The sequence below is a fragment of the Onychostoma macrolepis genome, chromosome 12 (genome assembly GCF_012432095.1).
Source record: "Onychostoma macrolepis isolate SWU-2019 chromosome 12, ASM1243209v1, whole genome shotgun sequence".
Classification (NCBI taxonomy): domain Eukaryota; kingdom Metazoa; phylum Chordata; class Actinopteri; order Cypriniformes; family Cyprinidae; genus Onychostoma; species Onychostoma macrolepis.
Genome location: NC_081166.1, coordinates 28944331 through 28972239, shown reverse-complemented (window position 1 = coordinate 28972239; position 27909 = coordinate 28944331). Strand labels below are relative to the sequence as shown.

The following is a 27909-nucleotide window of genomic DNA, read 5'->3' as shown; positions in this document are numbered from 1 at the left end:
TTTCTTTGGATAATAAGAATTTAAAATGGGGGGAAATATCATTATGAAATAAATGTTTTTCTCAAATACACGTTGGACACAATTATTGGCACCCCTAGGAATTCTTATGAGTAAAATATCTCTGAAGTATATTCCCATTCATATTCACAATTTTGAGCACTCCAGGATGATTATGAACATGAAATTATCCAGCCATGGCTTCCTGTTTCACAGAAATATAAATAGAAGGGAAAACAAAGCCCAAATTCCCTTCATCATCCATCACAATGAGAAAAACCAAAGAATATATTTCTGATGTGCAGCAAAAGATAATTGAGCTTCACAAATTAGTGAAGTGGCTTTAAGAAGAGCTAAAGCAGTGAAAATTCCCATTTACACCATCAGGGCAATAATTAAGAATTTCCCATCAACATAAAATGTTATGAAACTGCCTGGAAGAGGACGTGTGTCTATATCGTCCTAATGCACGGTGAGAAGGAGAGTTTGAGCGGCTAAAGACTCTCCAAGGACCACAGCTGGAGAATTGCAGAAAATAGTTGAGTCTCGGGGTCAGAAAACCTTGTCAAACAGCCCCTACATCAGCACGTGTTGTTTGGGAGGGTTTCAAGAAGAATGCTCCTCGCTCATCCAAAAACAAACTCCAGCATATTCAGTTATCAGACACGACTGGAACTTCAAATGGGACTGGCTTCTATGGTCAGATGAAACTAAACAATGAGCTTTTTAGCAGCAAACACTCAAGATGGGTTTGGTGAACACAGGGATAAAAAGTACCCCATGTGTACAATGAAATATACTGCTGTATTTTTGATGCTGTGGGCCTATATTTCTGCTGGAGGTCCTGGACATCTTGTTTAGACGCATGGCATCATGGATTCTATCAAATACCAACAGATAAAAAAAATCAATAAGTGACCGACTCTGTTAGAAATCTTATAATGGGCCATGTTTGGATCTTCCAACCGTACAATAATCCAAACACAAACCTCAAAAACAACACAAAACTGGGTCACTGAGCACAAAACCAAGCTTCTGCTGGCCATTCCAGTCCTCTGACCTGAACCCTGTAGAACATGAGTGAACTGAAGAGAAGAAGCAGCAACATGGAGCTGTGAATCTAAAGGGTCTGGAGTGATTCTGGATGAAGGAATGGTCTCTGATCTCTTGTCAGGTGTCTCTAACCTCATCAGGCATTACAGGAGAACATTTAGAGCTGTTAAACTGGCAAATGGAGGTTTCAAAAAGTATTGAATAAAAGGGTGCCGTTAATTGTGGCCAATGTGTATTAGAGAAAAACATTTATTTCATAATGATATTTCCCCCCATTTTAAATTCTTATTATCCAATGAAAGGTTACATTTTTGTGATTTTTTTAAATAAAAGATCAAAAGGATTAACAATGCAGATTAATTTTCACAGCCGCCTTTGATCATATTTACCATATTTACTCAAAACTGAATAAGAATTAGTTCTAGCAATTAACTGTATAATAATTATTAAATAAATATACAGATTTAACATTTAGTGTTTTTAACTTTTATTTTAGTTAAAAAAAAATTTTTTTTTAATGTTTTCTCTAACGATAATTTTTTAGTATATGCATGAGTTGTGATGGTCAGTTCATCTGTCAATCACTGAGCCAAGAATAAGATTGAGAGGAAGATTGAGTCTCGCTGGCCTTCTCAACTACTGACTCGATTGACTTTCCCTTACACCTCTATGGCCACAATCATCTCTGCATGACACAGGAGTGATTCTGCTGGCGCGTTTGGCAGGCTGGTCTCTCCCACACGTGTCACACTCTCCACGACCTCCCATCTGCTCCGTTCCTCCCCGTCTCCCGCTTTTGTTCCCGCTCGCGCTGCACGATTTCTCACGCGGCTGAGGTCCAGGACTCAAGGTTTCCGCTGGGCCTCCTGATGCCTCATCGCAGTGTTTGAATCGGTGTTGTGTGCTGTATGTGAGCAGAGCGACAGTAATTTCCTCTCTCTGTTCAAAGCTGTCTTCAATCATCTGCTCCAGCTTCAGTCCAGGGTTCCATTTCCTGCTCTCCTTCACTGCTAAAAGAAACCTCGCCAAATTGTGCTGTGTGACAATTGCATTTTCTCATGCAATGGCCTAATAAAACTAACTTCTAAAAAAAAAAAGTCTCTTCTGCTTACCAAGGCTACATTTATGCGATCAAAAATGCAGTAAAAATTGTGAAATATTATTACAATTTAAAATAGCTGTTTTCTATATGTGAATATTTGTTCAAATGTAATCCTGTGATCAAAGCTGAATATTCAGCATCATTACTCCAGTCTTCAGTGTCACATGATCCTTCAGAAATCATCCTAATATGTTGATTTGCTGCTCAAGAAACATTTCTGATTATTATCAACGTTGAAAACATTGATAATAACAAGCCTTATGCTACAGACTTCCACTCCTAGCTTCATTTGATCTCAATCGCCTTACCACTACTAGCACGCACAAATCAGGCATCCAACTTGATTTAATTTACACACGCAATTGTACTGCAGATAACATTCTGGTACAACCGCTACATATCTCGGACCATTTCTTCATTACATTTACACTACATTTTGCTACCCGTGTGCCACCAACCCCCCTATCGGTTACTTTTAAACGAATCCTATGCTCCCTTTCTCCTTCCCATCTTTCCTCTGTAGTATCCTCCTCTCTTCCCTCACCTACCCATTTCTCATCTCTGGATGTGAATACAGCTACTGACACTTTATGCTCTACTTTAACTTCTTGTCTAGACGACATTTGTCCTCTCTCCTCTAGGTCAGCACGGGCTGCCTCTTCTAACCCCTGGTTATCTGATGTTCTTCGTGAGCATCGGACCAAACTCAGAGCGGCAGAGAGAAAATGGCGCAAATCAAACAACCCGTCGGACCTGAGTAGGTATCAGTCTCTGCTCTCATCTTTCTCTGCTGAAGTCCACACTGCCAAATCCTCACATTTCCACAACAAGATCAACAGCGCTCCAGACATGCGTAATCTCTTCAGAACATTTAATTCTCTCCTCTGTCCCCCTCCACCATCTCCCACCACTTCTATAACAGCCGATGACTTTGCAACTTTTTTTACAGACAAAACTAGATCGATCAGTGATCAGTTCTCACCTCCACGCACACAGGACCCTCAACCAACCACATCCACTGCTAAAACTCCCATCTTCTCCTTCTGTCCCCTGACGGAGGCTGAAGTATCCAAACTTCTCCTCTCCAACCATCCTACAACATGTCCTCTTGACCCAATCCCCTCGCACCTTCTCCAAGCAATCTCTCCCACACTCTTACCAGCACTCACACACATCATCAACACATCCCTCCTCACAGGCATCTTCCCCACTGCGTTCAAGCAGACTTGGGTAACCCCACTGCTCAAAAAACCTACATTAAACACTTCTCTTATAGAAAACTATAGACCTGTCTCTCTCCTTCCATTCATAGCGAAAACACTTGAACGTGTTGTCTTCAACCAGGTCTCATTGTTTCTTTCACAGAACAACAAACTGGACGCTAAACAGTCAGGTTTCAGGAGTGGCCATTCAACTGAGACTGCGCTTCTCTCGGTCACTGAATCCCTGCGAATTGCAAAAGCCCAGTCCAAATCATCAGTCCTCATTCTGCTGGACCTATCTGCCGCGTTTGACACTATCAATCATCAGATCCTCCTGTCCACTCTCTCATCACTGGGCATCGCTGGAATTCCACTTCGCTGGCTTGAATCCTATCTCACTGGTTGGTCTTTCAGGGTGGCCTGGGGAGGGGAGGTATCCAAAGCACATAAACTGGTCACTGGGGTTCCTCAGGGATCGGTTCTTGGACCCCTCCTCTTCTCCACATACACTACATCACTGGGTCCCATCATACAGGCACATGGATTCTCCTACCACTGCTATGCTGATGACACACAGCTCTATCTCTCTTTTCAACCAGATGATCCAACGGTAGCTGCAAGGATCTCAGGTTGCCTGGCGGATATCTCGGCATGGATGAAAGAACATCACCTTCAGCTCAACCTGGCAAAGACTGAGCTTCTTGTCTTTCCCGCCGCTCCAACTCTACAGCATCACATCACGATCCAGTTAGGTTCATCAACAATTACCCCATCAACTTCGGTCAGAAATCTTGGTGTAATCTTTGATGACCAGCTGACCTTCAAAGACCACATTGCAAAGACTGCTCGATCTTGCAGGTTTGCACTACACAACATCAGAAAGATCAGGCCCTTTCTGACAGAGCGTGCTGCACAACTTCTTGTCCAGGCCCTTGTCATTTCTAGGCTGGACTACTGCAATGCTCTTCTGGCTGAACTTCCATCAAACACAGTCAAACCTCTACAAATGATTCAGAATGCAGCGGCACGACTGGTCTTCATGGAACCCAAAAGAGCCCATGTTACACCTCTCTTTATCTCATTGCATTGGCTACCAGTTGCAGCTTGCATCAAGTTCAAGACACTGATGCTTGCTTATAGAACAACCACAGGCTCAGCACCCGCCTACATGCACTCACTATTACGAATCTACATCCCCTCCAGAAGTCTGAGATCCGCTAGTGAGCGATGCCTCATGATACCATCACAGAGAGGCTCAAAATCACTCTCCAGAACATTCTCGTTCACCATTCCTGGCTGGTGGAATGATCTTCCCACCCCTATCCGGAGTGCTGGATCCCTGTCAATCTTCAAACAACAACTGAAAACTCATCTCTTTCGACACCACTTGACTTCACCCTACACGTAAAAAAAAAAAAAACTCTTTCTCCTTATTTATTCCTTCCCTTGCTAGCTTGTACTTATTTAAACAATGCCTGAGACTTGGTGTTACAAGCACTTCGTTTGTCGGATTGCCTCTTCAAGATGAATCGCTTTATGTATTCCCAAATTGTAAGTCGCTTTGGATAAAAGTGTCTGCAAAATGACTAAATGTAAATGTAAATGTGAAAACAGTAGTGCTGCTTCATACTTTTGTGTAAACAGAGATACATTTTATTTTTTTAGGATTCTTTGATGAATAGAAAGTTCAAAAGAACATTTCATTTGAAATATAAATATATTTATGTATTTATTTGAAATAGAAATATTTGTTTAATTATAAATGTCTTTACTTTTGATCAATTTAATGCATCCTTGATGAATAAAAGCATTGATTTCTTAAAAAATGTATGTATATATATTGTCTAGGTGTGTATATTTATGTCTTATTGATTCATTTTTGTCCTTTTAACAAAAATGCCATATAACTTTGCTTACAAAACATGTAAATCTGTAACAAACCAAACTTTCCAAAAAAAAAAAAACATTATTATCTCAAAATATATAAATTATTTATCAAAATAACAGAAAAAAACATTGTAATTGTATTATTATCAATATCTTGTAGTATTGCTTTTTTTAATCATCATATTTGACCCTGAAGCACAAAACCAGTCTTAAGTCGCTGGGGTATATTTGTAGCAATAGCCAAAAATATGGGTCAAAAGTATGGGTCAAAATTATAAATTTTTCTTTAATGCCAAAAATCATTAGGATATTAAGTAAAGATCATATTCCATGAAGATATTTTGTAAATTTCTTACCATAAATATATCAAAACTTAATGTTTGATTAGTAATATGCATTGCTAAGAACTTCATCTGGACAACTTTAAAGGCGATTTTCTCTAATTTGATTTTTTTTTGCACCAGATTTTCAAATTGTTGTATCTCGGCCAGATATTGTCTGATCCTAACAATGGAATACATCAATGGAAAGATTATTTATTCAGCTTTCAGATGATGTATAAATCTCAATTTCGATAAATTGACACTTAAGACTGGTTTTGTGGTCCAGGGTCACATATTTTCATCAACAGTGTCTTTTCATTTAAATCTTTCAATTTTGATGAGATTAACACTGACTATCAGCATTATTAACTTTAGAGAAAAAAAGATCATTGTCCAAATAATATTTCACAAAATCCATCTTTCTCTCTCACTCTTACAGCTAATACTGTTTATTACTACAGTTAATGAGGTTAATGACATGCTATTACATTATGAGCCATCTTATGCTCATGAATATCAAAGCGAGAGAAAACTCAGATGCTGTAACTTTCAAAACAACCTTCGTCTCTCCAAAATGGCAAAACTCTACCTCGCGCTGCTCACATATTCAGGTTAGGAGGATAAAGAGGATGAAAAGAGTCCTCCCTCACGACCATCAAACTCATTTTGTAGCTTTGCCCTGTCACACTCACACAATCCCATCCCCTGTTTCCGGATAATATAATATAATAACAATATATGCTCTGGAAACTAATATATTGTTATGGTATAACCTTTGGGCGAGACAGAATGAGGAAAAACAGTGAAATTAAGCAGTGCTGCTGTGGGTTTAATGGTTATTGTGTTTAATGGCTCTATCAAAGACTCGGCGCTACTGTAATCAGCCGCGTTGTTCAGCCACAATCGCACGGCTGATTGCGCGACATCTAAGAGAGCTGAACTGATTGCTAAAGTTGGTTTCATCCTCTGAAGAAAATTAGACTTTTCCATTACAACCTGGACAAGAGCGAGCCAGGAGAATAAAACTAATTAAAACTACTGAAGAAAACAGAAGTGAAGAAATGATTCAAAATATATGTATGAGAGATGAATTCAGTCTTGAATCAACATACAAATTTAAGTCTACATTATAATCATATGATATTTAAATCATAATCTGTGCTATTATAATTACTAATAGTATTATTAACTAAATACTCAGGCAAAGCTTGTTTTATGCACTGTGTTCAAAAGTTTGGAGTTGGTAAGATTTTTAATAGTCTCTTTCACTCACCAAGGCTGCATTAATTTAATCAAAATACAGTGAAATAAAGAAAAATATTTTCTGTGTGAATATATTGTAAAATGTAATTTATTTCTGTGATCAAACAGTATCATTACTCCAGTTTTCAGCGTTACATGATCCTTCAGAAATCATTCTAATATGCTGATTTGCTGCTCAAGAAACATTTCTGATTGTTGAAAAACGTTGTATTGCTGAACATTTTTGTGGAAACTGTTCATTTATTTAAAATAGATATATTTTGTAACATTATAGATGCCTTTACTGTCACTTTTAATCAATTTAATGCATCATTGATAACTAAAAGTATTACTTTCTTTCAAAAACTGACCTCAAACTTTCAAAAGACAGTGTATATCTTGCGATTCAGTCAACATCCTCAACCCAACCCAATAAAAACTCACCATCAGTCGCGTCAGGGTTAAAATCCCACAGCCAATTACACTATTCAGATTGACCCAGTATTCGGGGTTAATTATGAGCAGCAAGAGGAAACAGAAGAGAGAAAACCAATGGGCCGTTTTCATGCCAGGTCCAATAGCTCTTCTCTCTCAATCCTGCCGCTGTTCTCTTATCCATATTAATGCAAGCGTCCACGGCTCTTACAAGCCACTCCACTCTGCTTCGCAATAAAGGAGCCAGAGAGAAGCATTGATTTTCTTTTTTAAATTGCAAACAACGAAAAGCACAACAAATAGCACAATTTTGGCCTGCCCGTGGGGTTTGGAGCCAGAAAAATGTGGTTATGTTTACAGATTGGGAAGTGCAGATGTGGAACTCCAGCAGGCTCATTAGAGACCTGGAACAAACTCTATGCATGATTGCATTCGCATTTCACCTCAGCGGCCACTGCAACGTCCAGCGCAGTGCAGTTTATGGAACTTATGAGAAAATTAAACAGCGAGGAAGTGTTAGACCACAGGACACAGCAATGATGCAATCCACCTTCACACAGAAGACATTTAAAGCTTTACTTTATATGTATAAATGAAAATCTAGTCATAAAAATACACATCAAAGAGTCACGAACAGTGTTGGGCATGTTGCTTTAAAAAAGTAATTAGTTATAGTTACTTCTCACAAATAGTAACTGAGTTAGTAACTGAGTTACATCATTATAAAAGTAACTAATTACCAGGAAAGTAACTATTGCGTTACTTTTTTAAAAAATGTTCAAATGTCAAATAACTTTGGATGCCCCCAAAATTAAATATGTTAAATTAATGAAATGGACACTAAAAAGAATAAATTATTATTATAAAACATTGTACATTAATCTATACTATTTATCTACTGTCACTTAGTATCAGTCAGTCAAGCATTATAATATAATATTATGATAATTTAATATTATATGATGATAGAACTTTAGTAATTAGAATAACCAAGTATGAATGCATATTTGTCATCAATATAAAAAATATAAAACGCACTAAGGATTAATGAGCTGCTGGGTTCATGAATATTAATCACATTGTCTGCGTTCACTCGAATTGATTTGCTGAAATCAACACAGGGACGATAATAGGTGAGCGCCAGCCAATGAGATTGTCGTTTGCGCATTAGCTCCGCCCACTACCAGAGAAACCGGCAGTTCTTAAAAGCATCCATTCAGATGAACTGAAAAATCTAATTGTAATAATATAATATAGTAACGCCACATTTTATTGTCAGTAATGGTAACGGCGTTGTAACGGGGGAAACAGTAATTTGTTTGATTACTCGTTACTGAAAAAAATAACGCCGTTATTCCCATCACTGGTCACAAATCATGGCCGTGGACTTCCGTCCGCTTGCCACCAGGTTCGCCTCCCATTACATTGATTCTCACATTACACAGACTGTTACATGCCACTCCAGACTACATTTCCCATGTTCCATTTCACTGCTTACGTTTACACCTGCAGTCAATTACACACACTATAAAAATCAGTCGCAAACAACCATTCAACGCCGAGTATTGTCTGCGTTTATCACTCTCCTAGTGATAGCACTTTACGGAGCCAGTTTCCTGTCTGAGTTTTGTCTAGTTCACGTCTAGTTTTGCCTGATTGTCTGTTTCCTGATCACCTGCCTGTCTTGGATTTCTCTCTCGTCTTGTCGTTTGGACTCTGCTCGTACCTCGCCTGGATTGTTATCCGTCTGTGGATTATTCGCTTGCCTCATCCTTTGGATTATGTTCGCTGTCGATCGGCCTACGCCTGTTTATCGGAGTACTCTTCTGTCTCGCTCTCTGAATACCTGTTTGCCATTGTCCGACCCTTGCCTGTTTTGACCATGTTTGAGAATAAAGCTTGGCATATGGATCCGCACCCTTCCTCTGTTGACTCAGTTACACAGAAAACTGGTCGCATGATTGTAACAAATTAATATAAAATTATATGTATGTATGTATGTGTCACAACACACACAGGAGCCAGGAACGAGGAGGTGAGGCACTTCTTAAACTCAGATCTTTATTTACCAAACTCAAGGATCACTGGAGACACAGAGAAACACGGAATGACAATTAAGATCGGACACAGAGGCAGGGAAGCAGAGGACTTATAAAGGCTGGGGAAAACTAGATAATTAATGACAAACGGCTGGGGACTAATAAACTAATGAACCTAAACGGGGACAGGAACATGAAGACCAAATAAGGGCATGAGGAAACAAGAGGGAGGAAAAACACAGGACACAGGGACACAAGACTGACAGTATTTATGTATTTATTTATGTATTTGTGTGTGTGTGTGTGTGTGTGTGAGAAATTAAAATTAATTATGTTTCAGATTTCTGAATTGTTTTATGCGTTGTTACTAAATTTTAATTTAATTTAATTTAATTTTCCCTAAATGGGCATGGGCACACAATTATAACTATTATAACTAATACTTATTAAAATTAAATAATATTTAATTACTATTTAAATATTAATATAACTACAACACAACATAGATTATATAATCTATCATTAAATATAAAAAAATAGATAAATATTTAAAGCTGCAAAAAAAAAAAAACCTCTTGATTTGTACTTTTTGCCAACAGTATCTATCTTTGAGGTTCTGCAAAATACTCTTCGGATATAAAAATAAAAGTGTACTAACAATATAACAAAGAAAACTGGTCACACAATTAACTTTACTTGATTTATTAATGACATATTACATATGACATATTAATGTATTTATGAATTTACGGCAAAATACATAAATATGTAGTTCCATACTGCAAAGCACTACAAGTGAAAAAGTGATTATAAATAATTAATTCAATAGCCTATCAAAAAGATGACAGAAAAAATATTTACATTGTCATTTAGCACACGCTTTTATCCAAAGTGACTTACAAATGAAGACAATGGAAGCAATTAAAAATTATAAAGAGAAGATTTGCAGTAAGAATTTTGTTACCTATCGTTTACTTTAAATCTCTATATCTTCAACAAAATGTGTTTGCATGTGTAAGTATGCTTACTTTGTATTAACTATTATACTTAAGCCCTTTCATTTCAGGTTGAGTATGTGTGTGTTGCAATATTCTTCATCATAGATGTGTTGTAATGTCAGTCAAAATTTCAGGTTGGTCTAGACTATAACAGCTTAGATGCAATATAGACTTTATTTATATCTCATTTAAAATGGACTGTTTTAACATTTGTGTATTTTATGCGCTATGATTGTGTAAGCAAGCATTTTCCAGAGTTCATCTGAACTCAAATGACAAATAAAACAAGAAAGCGCAGACAAAACATTCAATCTTTCTACGACAGGCGTTTAATTCAGTCCGTAGGCGTCAGGAGATCAGAGAGAAATATCGCAGGTAGTTGTTTAATCTGTCAACCAGCAGAAATACTTGTTCTGTGTCTCAAACACAGCTAAATCATCTGAGCCGCCGTCAGTGATCCAGCCCGAGGCGGAGAGAGAGAACAAACCCCACACAGATCGTCCCGACTGACCGCTCTGACACTGAAATACGGCTGACCATAAATCATATCGTATTGAGATCGCGACAGAAAGTTTACTTGATATGGATCAATCTAACAGCAGAAATAAAGGCGACAGCAGCAGTCAGTGTATGTCTCTGTAAGTCTGCGAGTTCTGCGTGTCTGTGTGAATGAATAGCGCGGTTTCGTCAGATACACAAACTCAAACTCATGCGGCGTCTCAATATATGAGGACATAAACACTTCAACTTCATCTTCAGAGCTGCTCTCAGAGTCACATGGACTGAAACTGAAAATAAAACCGAAATACCTTTTCCGACAACCCAGCAAAATCCCGTTTAACTTGAAGAAATTATGACAGAAATACATTACTACTGTATACTAAAATATAATTTTCAAATTAATAATAATAATATTATTATTAAGGAATATCATAAATCAAGATATTTTTCATCCACTTTATACAGTTCTGTCATGCAGCATCTTATTTGACAAAAAATAAAACTGCAATGTTTTGTTGTAATTTAATTATTATATTTTCGGTTACATTACATTTTAAAAGATTAATTCAATTGTTAAAATGTGTTCATTATTTTAATTAGAGTCCATTTTTTATGATAAATTTGTTTTAAATAATAAATCACAGAATCCAGAAAAAAATTAAATGGAGAACAGGGAAAAAAATAGAAAAAATAATAATTTCATGGGGTCCTAAAATAAAAGGTAGCTACTCGTGAAGTTTAACTGTAAACAAAAAAGTTTTGTTTATATTTATTCTCAAGGTCTAACAAACAGTAATTAATGCTAAATGAATATCGCATGGTGTTAAAAGAAATACTGCCATAAAAAAGTGTGAAATATTGTGATAAAAAAAAGTTTTTACGTTTAATTGCAAAGAAATAGAATTAAATGTGTAAATTTTACAGTGAGTGTGAGAGAATGATAATACAGCAGACTGCCACTTTCATCTCAGTTCCATTGAGATCAGCGTTTTAAATAACACAGCTAAACAAAGATTGTTTCATTCAGAAAAAATTGTTTGTTCTTTTCTATATCTGGAACACTGAGTCTCTCTGAATCCCCCGGCGTTAAACAGAGAAGATCGAGGAGTAACGTGAGCGTGCAATCATACGATTACACAATGGAAACAGATGAATGACGACCTTCAAAACGGATTATAATCAGAGCAGGTCCAAATGACTCTCGGGCTCGTGTTCGACTGATCTCAACGCTCATCTGAAGCATCGCAACGCATGCAAAAATATCTTCAGGATAAAGCTTTCTCATGTGATGTAGTGCCATCATGGCGTCATTTTCCAGTGATCATTCACATGACATTTACGGTTCAGGTGATTGGCTTAAGAACTTCAGTGGTTCCTGTGAGCAAAAATGTGAAAGTGTGTCAATCAGCCCACTGAGATGAGCTAACGGATGCCTCATACAAGCAGATATGCTTAAAGTCAGGATGAAATGAAAACTCATGCTTTTTTGTTAATGCATGTTATTGATCCTATTGTGCATATGGTTAATTTTTTTACCTTGTTATTTTTCATGAAAATATTACATCAATCGTATCATAAACTTACTAATTTTGTAAAAATGCAATGGTAAAAACATATTAAGTGGTGAACTGTAAGTTCTCTATACAGGGGTACTCTATATGGTGAAAACTGTAGAAAACTGTAATTAGCAGAAAAAAATACTGTTAAATGTAGTTTTTGGAAGTAAAAAGAATCTCTTTTTTCATTTAAATAGCTATGTTTTATCTTAGTTTTTCTTAAATATATGTTAGTTTTGAACATTAATGTAAATTCATTTTTATTGCATTATTTTAATGTCATGATAGTGTGCATTATGAAACTGTGCACCTTCTATATATTATTTTCATCAGCTTTATTTTTTTAAACTTTTTTTTAAGTTTAAGTTTTTCTTTTTACTGTAAAGTTTAATCTATAAAACGTAAATATATTATAAAAAATATATACCATATTTTTCATGGTAAAGTTTTTTTTTTTTTTAACAGTGTACAGTAACCAAATCTTCTCTTCTTTCTGCATACCGTACTACAGTATTTCAGTGTTTTAACTTTATCTTTAAAAAAATCTGAACAAAAATTGCACATTCAGATACACTGTAAGAAAACAACAAATAGTAGGAAAACGGTTTAGACATTTCCTCAAACCCTTAAACACAATGCAATGCATAATTTAAAACACCTGTGAGAAATCAATGCTAAAAAAATCCTACATATTGATACGATACATTTTTTTACACAAGTTCATCTTAGAGTGAAAACTTGTAAAATCCACAGGATGCCAGAATACTTCTGCATTTCAATGTGACAGTGCGGTTTTATAAATATTTGATTATGTCAGCTCTGCTGTGTGTCAGTCAAAGGATGTGTGTTCTTCAGTTGGCCAAACACTTCAAAAGGTGTCAGAAAGTGTGTCTCTTTCCTCCAGAGTCCCAAAGCCTTGCACTTCTTGGCGTTTGTACTGCTGAGAAGTACTGATACTGGTCACAGGAATGAAACGGGAGAAAACTCAATGTGCCTGTATATCATTTCAAGAGTGTTGAATCAGAATCAAGAAATCTGGATTTCTGCTGTCCTGTAATGTCACAAACCCAGAAACGGTGAAAGTTTGGATGGTTTAGCATCCTGTTAGCAGCTAAAAAATAAATATAATTATAAAACAGACTCTTTTATTGGTTTCTTTGTTCTCTCCAGTGCAGCTTCAATTCTGGTTCATGTGATATTTGTTGCTTTTTATCCTCTAGGCTTTTAAAACTTTTTATTTGTATTCTAAGTACATTTGTATGTTGCAGTTGGGAACGAGTGGGCCATAACAACTAGATATAACACATAAAACAGATGCAAATCAAGCAGTTTTCCCCTGGTGAGCGAGAAACAGAAGAACTCTCCGGCATGAATCACTGTGATTGGATGTATTTGCACAACGCTGGTTTTGGTTTCAGACATAAAGCCTCTAAATGATCAACACGATCAAAACTCTGCTGTTAAACCTGTCGCACACAATCTACTCCATGCCTTCTGTCTCTGATCGAAAGTTAAAAGTTTTTTTAATCAAGTAAAAGGTCTTTTAGTGTAATTGTACAAAAGTCCTCCTTCAGCTGGTGCTTCACGTATACATAAGAATAACTCAAATCATATTTCCAGATGAATAGTACTGGACTGAAGCAGCTCGGCTTTACTTGATTCTCCATAATTCATTTTCTAGAAAAATCAGTGCGTCTCAAATCTCATCATCAGGATCTTTTGAGAAGCGTTTGTTCCCAGAAACTTTCACTTTTCCTCAGCGGAGGAATGATCTTCATCTCACATCTTCTGAGGAGCATTTATTTCTTCATCATTGCATTACATTGCATTATATGTTTGGATCATTTCAATCTCATCTTACTAAGACACATTATTAGAGATATAGAGCGGTGACTGATATTTATATCATTTTATATAAATATCTGCTATATTTTTATAAAGATCCCATTACATTACAAACATCAGAATTGCATCACTTTTTGGCCATATAAATATCAGGAGGATTAATAGAGAGGCTTAATAAACTGTTCCATTTTCAGTTTTTCTGACTATTATTTCTGAATATGTCAGGCTTTACTGGGTTAATATTGAATAAGGGAGTGAGAAACCTCCCCTGAAGAATGAAACACAGCAACTGTCTCTATTGATTTAGTTCTCTGTGGTTTCTCCTTAAGCCCCTCATGAAAAATGCATTGACTAACCAAGACACCAACATTGAGCTCGGCCTGAACTGCTTACAGGTATTTTCAGGTAACATTGATCTGCTTGTTATGCGTGAGCATGAATGTGCAAAAGAGTTCAAATCATCGACAAAGTAATGGGACCTTCCAAATATTACAAAAACGACTAACATTACCATCACCATTTGCACGCTTTATATCATACATCTTTCCCCTCAGGGTTTTCATATGCAATGGCAGTGGATGAGAAGAAATAAAGTCTGGTAGAGTCTTTCCATAGCTGGAAACATTAAATGAGTTTTAAAGGCAGTAACTGACTCGCAGTATAGACTTTTTTTCATTTTATCACTGAAAATAAACCTGAAAGTTTGCAAGAGTGCAGAAAACCTCAAAAAGCATCATTGCAGTGATGATGACAGTGTATAAAATCTCTCGGGCGAAGCATTAGGTTTCCTTCGACCTCTTGCTAAAAGGGTCAGAGCACACTCACTGAAATCTACCCTTCACAGACGTCTGCAGTGATTGTAAGAAATACAGCGGCTCGTCAAAGAGACCGACGCACTGCTTCAGGATAAAACACGTTGAAATACTGTTTGATATCGGTGGGAATTGTGTGTCATCTTTCATTTCAGCCCACTGAAAATGTATCCATAGAGGAAATTAAAAGATTTAGCATGTGATCTTTGGCTCGAGGGTGTATGAGAGTGTAAGTGCGTCTTCAAACGGACTGTCAGCTTCAGTAATGGTCGGAAATAATGGACATAATGCAGACATACTTCATCCTCAAAGAGTCAGGCTCTTATCCTTCTGGATGACTCCTGGATGGAGTGAAAATGGCTGAAAGGTGTTGTCTAGTAATTCCTACTGCATACTATGCTATTATAAAGATTTCAAAGGGTTTTTTGCAGAAATGCTATAGAAGAGCCATTTTTTGTTGCCCAAAGAACCTTTCAGTGGATTTGTTTCTTGCAAACACACAGCTTTTGTCTTCACAAGATGTTAACTGATGGACTGGAGTGGTGTAGATTATTGTGATGTTTTTATCAGCTGTTTGGACTCTCATTCTGACGGCACCCATTCACTGCAGAGCATCCATTGCTGAGACACTGATGCAATGCTACATTTCTCAAAATCTGATGAAGAAACAAACTCATCAACATCTTGCATGGCCTGAGGGTGAGCACATTTTCAGCAAACTTCCATTCTTCCTTTAAAGGTACTTGATGGAAGGATCAATGCCAGTAAAGAACCTCCATTTACTGCATGAAACTACATAGAGTTTGAACCATCACACAAGTGTCTGACCACAGACTGTTCTTCATTACCCATCCTCTAAAGCTCCACAAAGAGCCATTGTTTCCTGAAAAAGGCTTCTTCTGGTGGTAATGCTTCTAACCAGATCCATTTGTCATCCAAACAACCCTTGAACTTGTTTTTTTTACAGTGTTTGCAAGGCAGTATTATATTATGTCCCTCAGACTTTGCGGTTCTTGGGGTTTGTTCTAAACTTCTAACACTGTTCCAGTTCACATACTTCTACTCAATTATATGCCATATGTTTTTTCTTCTACTGAAAAACCTGTTTGCGCGTAGTAAATGCATTCAAAGTTTCCTTTGAAAATGCTAGCAAAGTGGGCAGAAGCCTTTATCATATATTCATTTGCTTTGCAAGCACTGGTGTTTGCTTTAACAAATGCAAATCTAGACTGTAACCCTAAAAAAATCAGACTGGATAAGCCTACGTGACCCAAGGATGTGCGTATTTTACATATGCAAAAAGATTGAAATCTATTAATAACTACAAACTGATGAATGGCCCGCATTGAAAGTTACGTTTGTGCAATTACATGAAAACCGTGAAGCAGAAGTGGCATTGTGCCAAACATCCACTGGCGATGAAGGGGGGTGAAGCTGGTCAATTAGGTGGTTTGAGCCTCGAAGAGCACTGATGCATTGCTGTGGGTGTCTCTGCAGACAGGAGAATCACTCTTCATGGCCTATTTAGAAGAACACCGAAGACTCTCTTAAGTGAACGCTTGTCACTGAGGGTCAAGACAGCAGAAACTTTGTGTCCTCAGATGACTATTTCTGCATTTTCACTTGAGGAGAGGCTTGTGCTCAAACACAAATCTCAGATGTCTGAAGTTTTCTTTGTCGAAAGTACAGATCCAAAATCAGTTCTAGACAAGTCTTTCTGCTGTTTCCAGCATCCACAGTAAAACACAGGACTAGTATGAGGGACGAGTGTCATTTTGTGTCCTAATCACTTGTGAAGTGATAAAAGCTATACCTGAGCTGCTCTAAGTGTTTGTTCTAACAGCCACAATGACAACAAACAGCGGTCAGCAGGACATTTACATGTCATTTCTGCTCAGATGAAATCTCATTCGACAGTCCAAAATCCCATTCCACATATTTTACACTGTAGAATGTTTGTCATTTTTACAGTAATAAACGATACAGTAAAAACCTGTTAAATGTTCAACTGTTAATACCCTACAATAAACGTACAGTGGGAAAAAAAATGAAAATGGTTTGAACTGTAAAATATATGGTAAATTATTGTATAATTTATGGTGAAAACAGCAATGTGACATGACATATGATTGATTCTATTTTATTTAAATACTTTAGATTCTTATTTTTGTTACCAGTGATGTACATGTGGGTGTTATGTGTTACATTTTATGTTATTAGTTAATGTTTATTATTTAGTGTAATTTCCCTGATAGTTTTTCATAAAAAAATAAAATAAAAAAACCTTAGTTTGAAGTAGTATATTAACATAATATCACTTCAGTATCAATATATAATGTATGTACGTGTATGCATATATATGTATCAATAAATGTTACAAATAATAATTAATCTTTGTGTATTGCCACCGTATAGGCTTTTTCTCTGATTCACTTGACCTGTAAACCAGTAGCTAATGATTATATAAAATGGCTCCACCAAACAATCATGAATGCATGCTTTAATCAAAGACATTGTCAGTGATTGTGCATTCAGGTTGTGCTTCGCTACAGTTCAGGAGAAGATTGATCAAAACAATAGCAGCTTAGATTGCACCCACACAATTAATCACACACAAACACACCGATAATAACCGGATCACAGTCACTGCAGAAACAAAGGCAGCCGGCGAATGGCGCAGCGGGAAACTTTCACAGAGAAACGCAGAGAGCTGAAGGTTTCAATCATACGGTAGCGAGGGCAAAAATCCAATCAGGGATTGAGTGACATGCAGAGCTCGGTCGCCGCTGGTGGACTCAGAGAGAGCAAATAGAGTGAGAGCGGCTATTTCTCAGCTCAGATCACAAGCTGGACGAACCGCTGGCACACACTACAAGACCTGAGTGTGTGTGAGAGACAGAAAACAAACCCGAAGAGGAAAAAGAGCTTGTGATATGAGAGGAAGATCACATTGTGTGAAGTGGGAGGAGGGCAAGAGGAAATGCCACTGTGTTCCATTAGATATAAAGTGCTAAAAACAGACTAATAGTTGAGCTGCTGTTTGAACAGACAAAGAAAAACAGTGTTCGGAAAATGCACCATTAAAGCCAGAGAATAATCTGAGGTAAATTAGTGCTGTTTATGGCCTTATAAGGCAAAACAAACTCAATAACCAACTCGACTAGACATGAATAAATATGCATTTTGCAGGGAGATTACGATACAAGTTAATAAGCAAGAAGCCATGCGAAGCTGTGCGTTACCATGGTAAAAGAGTGTCATTAAAAACTGCACAAATCCTGTGCTCTTATAAAATTGAGGCAACTGCAATGATGAAATACACACCAATGTTCAAGAAATATTTACATTTATTATTATTCAATGTCAATGCCAATGTTAGTTTATATACTGTGTGTAGCACCATTAATCACAACAAGAGTTGACAAATGAGCTGCATCACAACACAGAAGCACTTAAAGGGTTAGTTCACCCATTAATTGCTCACCCTCATGTCGTTTCAAACCACGTTTCTGGACCTTGATCGTGTAAGGACCCTTGCTGTCTATGGAGAGTCTGAGAGCTCTCAGATTCCATCCAAAATATCTTAATTTGTGTTCTGAAGATGAACGGAGGTCTCACGGGTTTGAAACGACATGAGGGTGAGCAATTAATGACACAATTTTCATTTTTGGGTGAACTAACCCTTTAAACGGTTCAACATAATTACTAAAATATAGAGCAATTAAACGATCTCAGCGATTATATGTCTAATGGAAAAAAAAGAAGTAAAAAGTAAAAAAATAAAAATTGATTTAGAAATCATTGTTAATAGCTGCCAAGCAACCTGTCAAATGGCATGGCATTCTCCAAATTATTTACATTCATTTTTTTTTTACCAAATGCCACACAAAGACAAAATAAATAAATAATTAAATGAATCCATTAATTTATGAACTTTAATTCAATCAAAATAAATACATAAGAAATAGATAATAATGAATTGTAAATACATAGTACATAAATAAATAAATAGTACATTTGAATAAAAGCTGAATTTGAATTAATTCAAATAAATACATTTGAATTAAATTAAACTAAATAATGAATTTGAGATAAAAACAAATAATTTAAGAATTAGAATAAATTTTAAATAAATAAATTATGAATTTGAGTAAAATTGAAATTAATTAATTAATTGAATAACATTTTAATAGAAAAACTAATTATAATTTAGAATTAAATTGTAATAAATAAATTATGCATTTGAATACAATTGAAATAAATCAATTATAATCAAATTTAATAAGCAAACAAACAATTTCATTAATGCAATTTTCGCAATGGCTGGAGATGGAGTTTATTCAAAACCCTATATGCATTTATATTGGAATGCATCCATGTCTTCACACTTGAAAAAAGTACATATGCTCTTGTGTGATTAATAAATCAGCACTGCTGCCAGTCTAAACAGCGTCTCAATAGTGCGTAACCGCGCAGTGAATTCAGCCAGAGGTGCTTTTGAGTTTGCAAGTTACGGAGTGGAAACTGTTATCGCGCTTCTTCAGTTTATGTCTGAAGCGCCAGTCTCATGAACCACAAGTCACTTGGGCAATATTTCAAAGCTGCTGACACTCCGCAGCAAAAACGACAGAGACATTCACAACACGAGAGCCAGGAGCCCAGAGCAAGAGTGAGGGAGCCAGATGAGGAAGAGTCGGAGGGAGTGATGAATACCAAGTGAGCGTTATATGACTGCAGCATGCAATCTTACGGACCACCTGCTTCAAGGCGGCACCAGAAGGCTTATAACACTTCAGAAATAGAAGACAGAACATTCAGGCAAATTGAGTGTTTCAGCAAATAGCAGACACATGCTTACAATCTTAAATATAGATCTACATACTCAACATGTGTAGAAACTGAAAGAAGCATTACCACTGAGCCCTGCAGTGCTCACTAAACTAATCAGAATGTCCAAGAAACAGCAGTTCGGTTGCATAAAAACTGACACCTGTTTGAAATCTTGTTTTTGGTGCGAGTTCAATTCTTATTTAAATGATCTTTTTAGGTTTATCAATACTAGGCTGGGTGATACAGCCAATAAATATTTCTATAAATATGCCAGGATATATGTGATTTTTCAGTGACTCTTTATGCAGGTTATATCACCTTTGTAAGTGAGTCATTGAATCATTCATTCAGCAGATTTGTTCAAAATGCTAAATCATTCAGGAATCAATCAAGTGATTGTCTTTGAGTCAGTCATTGAATCATTCGCTTGATCGATTCGTTCAACAACACAGATTCATTCAGGAAGAAACTAAATGACTGTCTTTATTAAGTGAGTCAATGAATCATTTATTCATCAGATTTGTTCAAAATGCTGATTCCATCAGGAAACGAATCAAGTGTCTGCCTTTATGAGTCAGTCACTGAATTATTTCCTCAATCAATTTGTTCAACAACACAGATTCATTCTGGAAAAAACTAAATAACTATCTTTTTGAGTCACTCATTCAACAGATTCATTCAAGCGCTGATTCATTCAGGAACAAATCAAGCAATTGCATTTATGAATGAGTCTTTGAATCATTCGTTCAACAGATTTGTTCAAAACTTTGATTCCATCAGAAATGAATCAAGCAATTACCTTCATGAGTTCAATGAATCATTCACTCAATTTATTCAACACAGATTAATTCTGGAAAGAACTAAATGACTGTCTTCATAAGTGAGTCATTGAATCATTCATTCAACAGAACTGATTCAGGTAGGAACCCTGCTCAGAGACACATTGGATTTGTTTGGAAAATCGATTTATAGAAATTGAAAAAAAAAAAAACAATTCTGTCATTCTTCTTCAAAATGTCATGTTTAATTTAATGTGTTACTTGTCATTTCTATGTAATTATTGTTTTAATTTACTAGTAATTTCTGAGTGGAAATTGTTTCAAAGTATTCTCAGTTTTTGTTTTCATTGAAGGATTGTATGGCAGTATTTAGGAAACTTTATAACCAAACAAGTTAAAATCATTGTAATAGTGATTAATTTCATATTGCCAATAAAATCATCACAATAATTTCATCACTTATCCGTTCATGCAAAACACCTCCACACTCTCAAATCCTTAATTTATTTATCTTTTGATTATCGATATCTCTTGGTTTAAACATTCAGCCTAATCTTATGCATCTTTTACAACAACGTTCATTATCTCACCGAACCGCAAAACAATTACGTGTAAATTACTGAAAGTGGATGAAAAATTCAAACTTTAATGACACTCCAAGGTGCCACAGGAAGAGATTTAGCATGTGCTTATTAGTGACCATGTGGCTGATTAAAGACCCACCTAAGATGCTGATGCAACCATGTGAAATTCATTTCTCCTCCCTTAATCCAGTGTAATTCTATTTAGCACTGAATGTGTCAATTATCTGCGAGAGTAATGAAAACGATGCTGCCAGCAATAGCGCAGCACTTCAGCGCCGCATTCCAGACAGAAGCTGATGTTTATTCAGCACGCCACATGCCTTCACAATAAAGAGAAAACTTAATGCGATGCTGCGCTCGGCTTGAATCATGGCTGCATGACGGTACATACATCAGTGAAATTATAAAGGGTAACATATACACTACCTTTCAAAAGTTTGGGGTCCATATATATTTAATACTTGTCTTCAGCAAGGCTGCATTAAATTGATCAAAAGTGACAGTAAAGACATTTATAAAGTTACAAAAGACTTCTATTTCAAATAAACGCTGTTCTTTTGAACTTTCTATTCATCTGTGAATCCTGAAAAATAAAACTTATCACAGTTTCCATAAAAATATTGGGCAGCACAACTGTTTTCAACATCGATAATTATATCAATAATATTAGAATGATTTCTGAAGGATCATGTGACACTGAAGACTGGAGTAATGATGCTGAAAATTCAGCTTTGATCACAGAAATAAATTACAGTTTACAGTATATTAAAAAAAATAGTTATTTTGTAGTAAACTGCAATATTATTTCAAAACAGTTTTACTGCATTTTTCACAAAATAAATGCAGCCTTGGTGAGCAGATGAGACTTCTTTCAAAAACATTAAACAATATACCAACATTTAAGTGCATTTAGCCTGGTTTATTCTTACAACAACAACAATAATAATAATAATGATAATATTTATAAATAATTGTAATAATATAAATGATTATTACTATTATTATTATTATTATTAATAATAATAATAATAATAATGAATGTATTTATTATTTCTATTAAGAATAATATTAATAATAATAATAATAATATTTCCAACAGGATAAGAAAAATTATTTTAATAATTAAATTGTTTATGGTATTTTTACCTCCCAACACAAAAACCCTGCAGATTTTTTTGCGGTGTGACGTGAAGGCTTTGGCTTTCCGTATCTCAGGCTTTTGTTCCTGGTTCGTCACAATGATTAGCATGAATTTACGCTAATTAACCTGAGCAGCAGAGTTGAGGCTTGAGTGCCTCTGTGCAAATGAACAGGTGCTGCTTTACACACACACTCATAAAGTCCCTTATGGTTATGAGTCTGACGGCAGACAAAAGCTTCTTGAGATGCAAATGTATGTGGGCGTGAGCCGCAACCTTTGGTCTGAGGAACGGCACATGTGAACATCTGATATTTGTTTGTTTGTACATGTTTATGTGTCTGTGAAAGAGACAGAGAGAGAGAAATGTGTGTGGGAGTGTGAGGGGGATGTGTGTTTACATGTTCACATATTAATAAGGATCTTTAAAAGCCCGGGGTGAGATCTGTCCCCCTGCGCCGCGGCTAATGGTTATAAATGGTGCAATACTTCATGATGTATTAATAACTGGGCCTGCAGCTGTAAACCTGTAGGACAGATGGCCTCAATACCTCTCTTTGATGCTCAAGTCATTAAACTCACATCTCATTTCCAAATCATTAGCCCAAAACTTTCTGTCCCCCTCGTTCTCCCTCTCCTAAAATCACTGCATAGCTGCGAGAGTTCATGTGTTTTGATCAATGTGAAATAAACACACATACAGTACAGATGCACAACGAACATGTAGTTGAAAGTGTGGTTAAAGTCTGGCCTTTTCTTACATATCTGACAGGGTTTAGGCAGACTAAATGACAGAAAAATGTTGTTTTGCTTAAAAATTAAATATGCATGGATGAATTGCTCACAATAAAATCAATATGAATTTAGAACACAGATTAACCCAAAAAAAGAAAAGCAGACCTATCTATCTATCTATCTATCTATCTATCTGTCTGTCTGTCTGTCTGTCTGTCTATCTATCTATCTATCTATCTGTCTGTCTGTCTGTCTATCTATCTATCTATCTATCTACACATTTATCCATATACATACACTCTAAAAAATGCTGGGTTATGTTTGTTTTTTTTAACCCAAATGCTGGGTTCAGCCCATAGGGTCATTTCACTGGGTTATTTTTAATATTTATACCCAGGTGCTGGGTAGTTTTTCTGTAACTAAGTTGCTGGGTCATTTTTAATGCTGGGTTATTTTTTTTCCACCCAGCCGCTGGGTTGAGCCCGTCTCTGATGAAACAACCCGGCCGCTGAGTTACAATCAGAGCACGGGCTTATCGAGACCTCTACAGGAGAGAGCTTTTCTCAGTGCCGCCGATTTGGTGCACTTCTTCAGCAAAATAAAGGTGTTTTATTCCATTTATAAAGTCTTTACTGTGCTGTAAATTATGTTATTTTATGCAACGCAACATAAGGAGATGTCAGAGAGCTGCGTCAGCAGCCGTCGTTTTGCGCTGGAAATGCCTTTTCCCTTGCATAACATAAATGGATTTTATTCGTAATAATACTGAGTTTAATTTAATTTGATGTTAAAATATGTTCTCTAATCTCAGTACTGTTTGTTTATGGGCAGGTTATGGAGTCAGTCACGCCATCTCTCAGCTATGAGTGAAACACGAGGCCATGCTCACCGGCTCAGATTTCACAATATTAGCGCTAGAATTAGCGCTATTTCCATAAAAAGGGATTATAGAGAACGGTTGAATACACTTAAATTAAAATGCCACTTTTAAATGTTACATTTTTTATTTCTAAAATGCATGTTGAATGAGTTTAAATATATCCTTTGAATATTCGGATATACTTCGTCCTTCGGTTGAGACGTTAAACCGAGGTCCTGACTCTCTGTGGTCATTAAAAATCCCAGGATGCGCTATATAAATGTAACAAATTATTATAATTATTATTATTATATGTAATATTGTAAACTATACTGTATTCACCCAAATAAATTCAATATGTCTTGTATTTTGTCCATGCGTTCTTGCTTAATAATAAATGTTCATCTTTGATTATTGCTGTTGCCTACAGTAATTCCGTGTGTGATTTTTTTTTCCAGCCCATTTTTAAGGCAGCAATATAATACTTTTTAAACAATATTTAAAATATTTTTCAAGAATTTAAAAAACAATTTAAATAAATTTTAAAACAATAGTTAACTTAAATAAAACAACCCAGCATGTTGGGTAAAAACGTTTAACCCAAGCTGGGTCAAAATAACCCAACATGTGTTCTGTCCAATATTTTCTGAAAACAGCTTTGAAACAATGTGTATAATGGAAGCTTGTGTCTGCCTCGGGATAAAAAATAAAGGTAACTGCGATTTTATATCTTACAATTCTGAGTTTATATATCAGAATTCAAACTGTTTTCTCAGAATTGCAAGATATACATTTAGAATTAAATGAGTTTACTATAAAACTGTGATTCTAAGAAGAAAAGTCCAGATTGTCAGATATAAACTCACAACTGCAAGAAAAAAAGTCAGAATTGTGAGCTAAAAATTGCAATTACTATAGTTTATAGCAATAGGAATTGTAAACTCAGAATTGCAAGAAAGGTAGAATTCTCAATTCATGTCACGCAATTACTTTTTATAGTGCTGTCAAACGATTAATCGCGATTAATCGCATCCAAAATAAAAGTTTTTTTTGCATAATATATGTATGTGTACTGTGTATATTTATTATGTACATATAAATACACACACATGCATGTATATATTTAAGAAAAATATGTTACGTTTATATATTAAATATATTTATATATTATATAATTTATATTAATATAAATATATACATGTAAATATTTTCAATTATATTACGTAAACAAAACTTTTATTTTGGATGCGATTAATCGCGATTAATCGTTTGACAGAACTATTTTTTCTATAGTGTATTGTAAATAGCACTATAGAAATAAATTTTACTTGATATTAAAGTCAACACGAAATGCCATTCACAACCATAATCTGTCTGACATTTGTAAGGCAAAACACAATATAAATAAGAAAAAAAAGTAGGGAAAAACTTTTATTTTATCCATCGAGGATTGATTACATCATGAAAATTGGGCGTTATTCTTCCAAACCGAGTCAGATAACTGGAGGAGAGGGGATGAAAAAATAAGAGCCATTCATGACATCAGCCTAAAAGGAAAATCATTTCAGATGCTGTGCAAGATATGCCATTTTCATGAAATTATTTCATATTTGTAATGTTTTGAGTAACATGGATTGATGAATCATAAACAATAAGACCAGGAATGTGCATTATAAAAAGTAATAAATAGGGTCTGATTTCATGTTGGCATTAAGGCTAAATAAGATTTTATCATGACTTTATAATAAAACAGGATTGGTCTTTTGAAGTTTAAGAAACAATGCCAAAACAAACAAACAATATGACTAGTCAGATTCAATTCATGAACAAATGACTCTTATGAGCCAGTTCTTAGTGCGTAAGTGAATCAACAACATCCAGCCTGACCAGTGTAGCCTGATTCACTAAACAAATGAATCAAACATTTTAGCTCAAAAAGATGAGTTACTGATTTGATTCAGTTTGAAACACAGCCCTGTATAATTTACAGCATTAGTTGAGAAAGAATGATTTATACTGTACGTGACAAAACTGACATTATAACAAAAAAAAGCACAAATGCATCAAAACTGAGTCAAACTGAAATTCCATTCAAATCAAATGTGAACTGTGAATTTGAATCAAATGAAATCCATTAAATCTGTATTGATTCTCTTATCTTATTGCAATGAAATGTTTGCAATCACAAGTCGCTGCAAAGACGCAGAGCAAATTATATTGCACTCCAGCAACCCACTGTTATGCATTTCTTATGCATAATTACAGAGAAAATATGCAAGTAATTACAGGATATTTACGTGTAGTCCTAATGATAAAATGGAAATGGAAAAAGGTTATGAAAAACTAAATTAAGCCTGATTTGGGGGTAAGAAACCTTGACTCACAGTCCTCAGGGAAACATTAAAATGCAACAAACATGCAGAAAATTGCTCTTTAAGATAAACGAACAGTGACTTTCACAGGTTTATTATAACAAAGAAACTCTTAAAATGAAACTGCAATATAAAAAGGGGTATTGACCCCTAAATGCACACGAGTCTTACCTGTATGTTGTCAAAAGAAGCTTTATTTGTCACATCGTAGAGCAGCAAAAGAGCTGAAAAGACAGACAAGACATTAATCACATATATGGAAAACCTCAACATCAACTCAGACATTGGTTGTTTCTAAACACAAAAAGTCCTTTTGCACTCTGTAAAATCTTTTATTACTGGAAGAGAATGGAGTATGAGTCCTCTGGCTTTACAAGCATGTAATCTGAAGCACTCCATGCGCCGTGTGATGTGTTTATGGATTCAGTCCTTTATTTGGGGTTTGGGGGAGATGAAGGTCCGTGAAGGGCAAACATTAAATGATAATTGCCATCTCTGGTACGAGGGAAGCGGCACAGACGGAGGAACAAACAACGTCTGGCTGTGCATTCTGTCTCTCTCACACACACACACACACACACACACCGTTATTCAGAATGGAGAAGAGACGGTCTGAATGGAGATTGTTTTATCAGCTCTTAACAGCTAGAGTTTGCATGCAAGACGCTTTTAATTAAATCTTAGTTTTTTTTTTGGTAAGACAATGCAACGCTGAAGTCTTTCAAAGCTACTTTTCCTAAAGACCACGCGAGGCCTGCGTTGAGTGACAGGAGCCGAAGCGCAGAGGACTGATGGGAAGCGACAGCAGCGTGTCGGGGTCCTGTACGATCACAGTCTTGCTGTGTCTGTGCGTCTGAAACCAACGAGACAGCGATTCAGCTGTGCAGACGGAAATAATTGACAGTTTGTTTGCGAGCATATCAAAAGCCAGGTGTTCTCCATTTACAATGTCTGAACAAATATATGTGAAGGGGAATTTTCAATAAAGCAGAAACACAAACCGCTGTAACCTTGAAACAGTTTCTGCTCGTGGGAGTGAGATCGTGCATCAGAGACTGTAGACGCTGACAGGTTACATGCGCTCGCAAAAGACATTCAGAGAATCTTTTACACAACATGGTTCAATTTCAAAGAACTAACTAACTAACATTATTTTGATGAGTTCTGTTTTTTTGCAAAAATTTTTGTAAAATCTTTGTCCAACCTGATCTCATGAAAGTGTGTATAAACAGTACGCCAAATAAAAACTAAAATTCGTGGTATTTATACGCAAAAATTGACTTTGGCTTATGTATGCTATGGAATGGGAAGGATTAGGGTTGTTGGGTAGATGCGTATCATGTGAATGCGAAAATCATTTCGTATCATATGCATGCAAAAACTGAGTATTATATGCACACCAAACATGTGCGTATCATATGCACGCCAAAGTCAATTTTTGCGTATCAATGCCACGAGCTTTTGTTTTTATTTGGCGTACTATTTATACGCATTTTCATGAAACCGGGCTCTTTTGTCACTTTGGATAACAGTATTATTAATAAAATAATAATAATGACAAAAATGCAACTTTCCTCAAAATTTTAAGTTGCTATAATTCAGTGTAAGTTGTTAATTGAA

At 35.9% G+C, this 27909-nt stretch overlaps 1 protein-coding gene across 1 annotated transcript in view; it reads right to left on the bottom strand.

Annotated features, from left to right (window-relative positions):
• Positions 1 to 27909, bottom strand: part of LOC131550580 (ras-related protein Rab-26) — a 106890-nt gene that overhangs the window by 16813 nt on the left and 62168 nt on the right. Inside the window, exon 5 of the mRNA XM_058792755.1 lies at positions 26461 to 26513. Coding sequence (XP_058648738.1) covers positions 26461 to 26513 — 53 coding nt within the window. The remainder of the gene's footprint in view (positions 1 to 26460; positions 26514 to 27909) is intronic.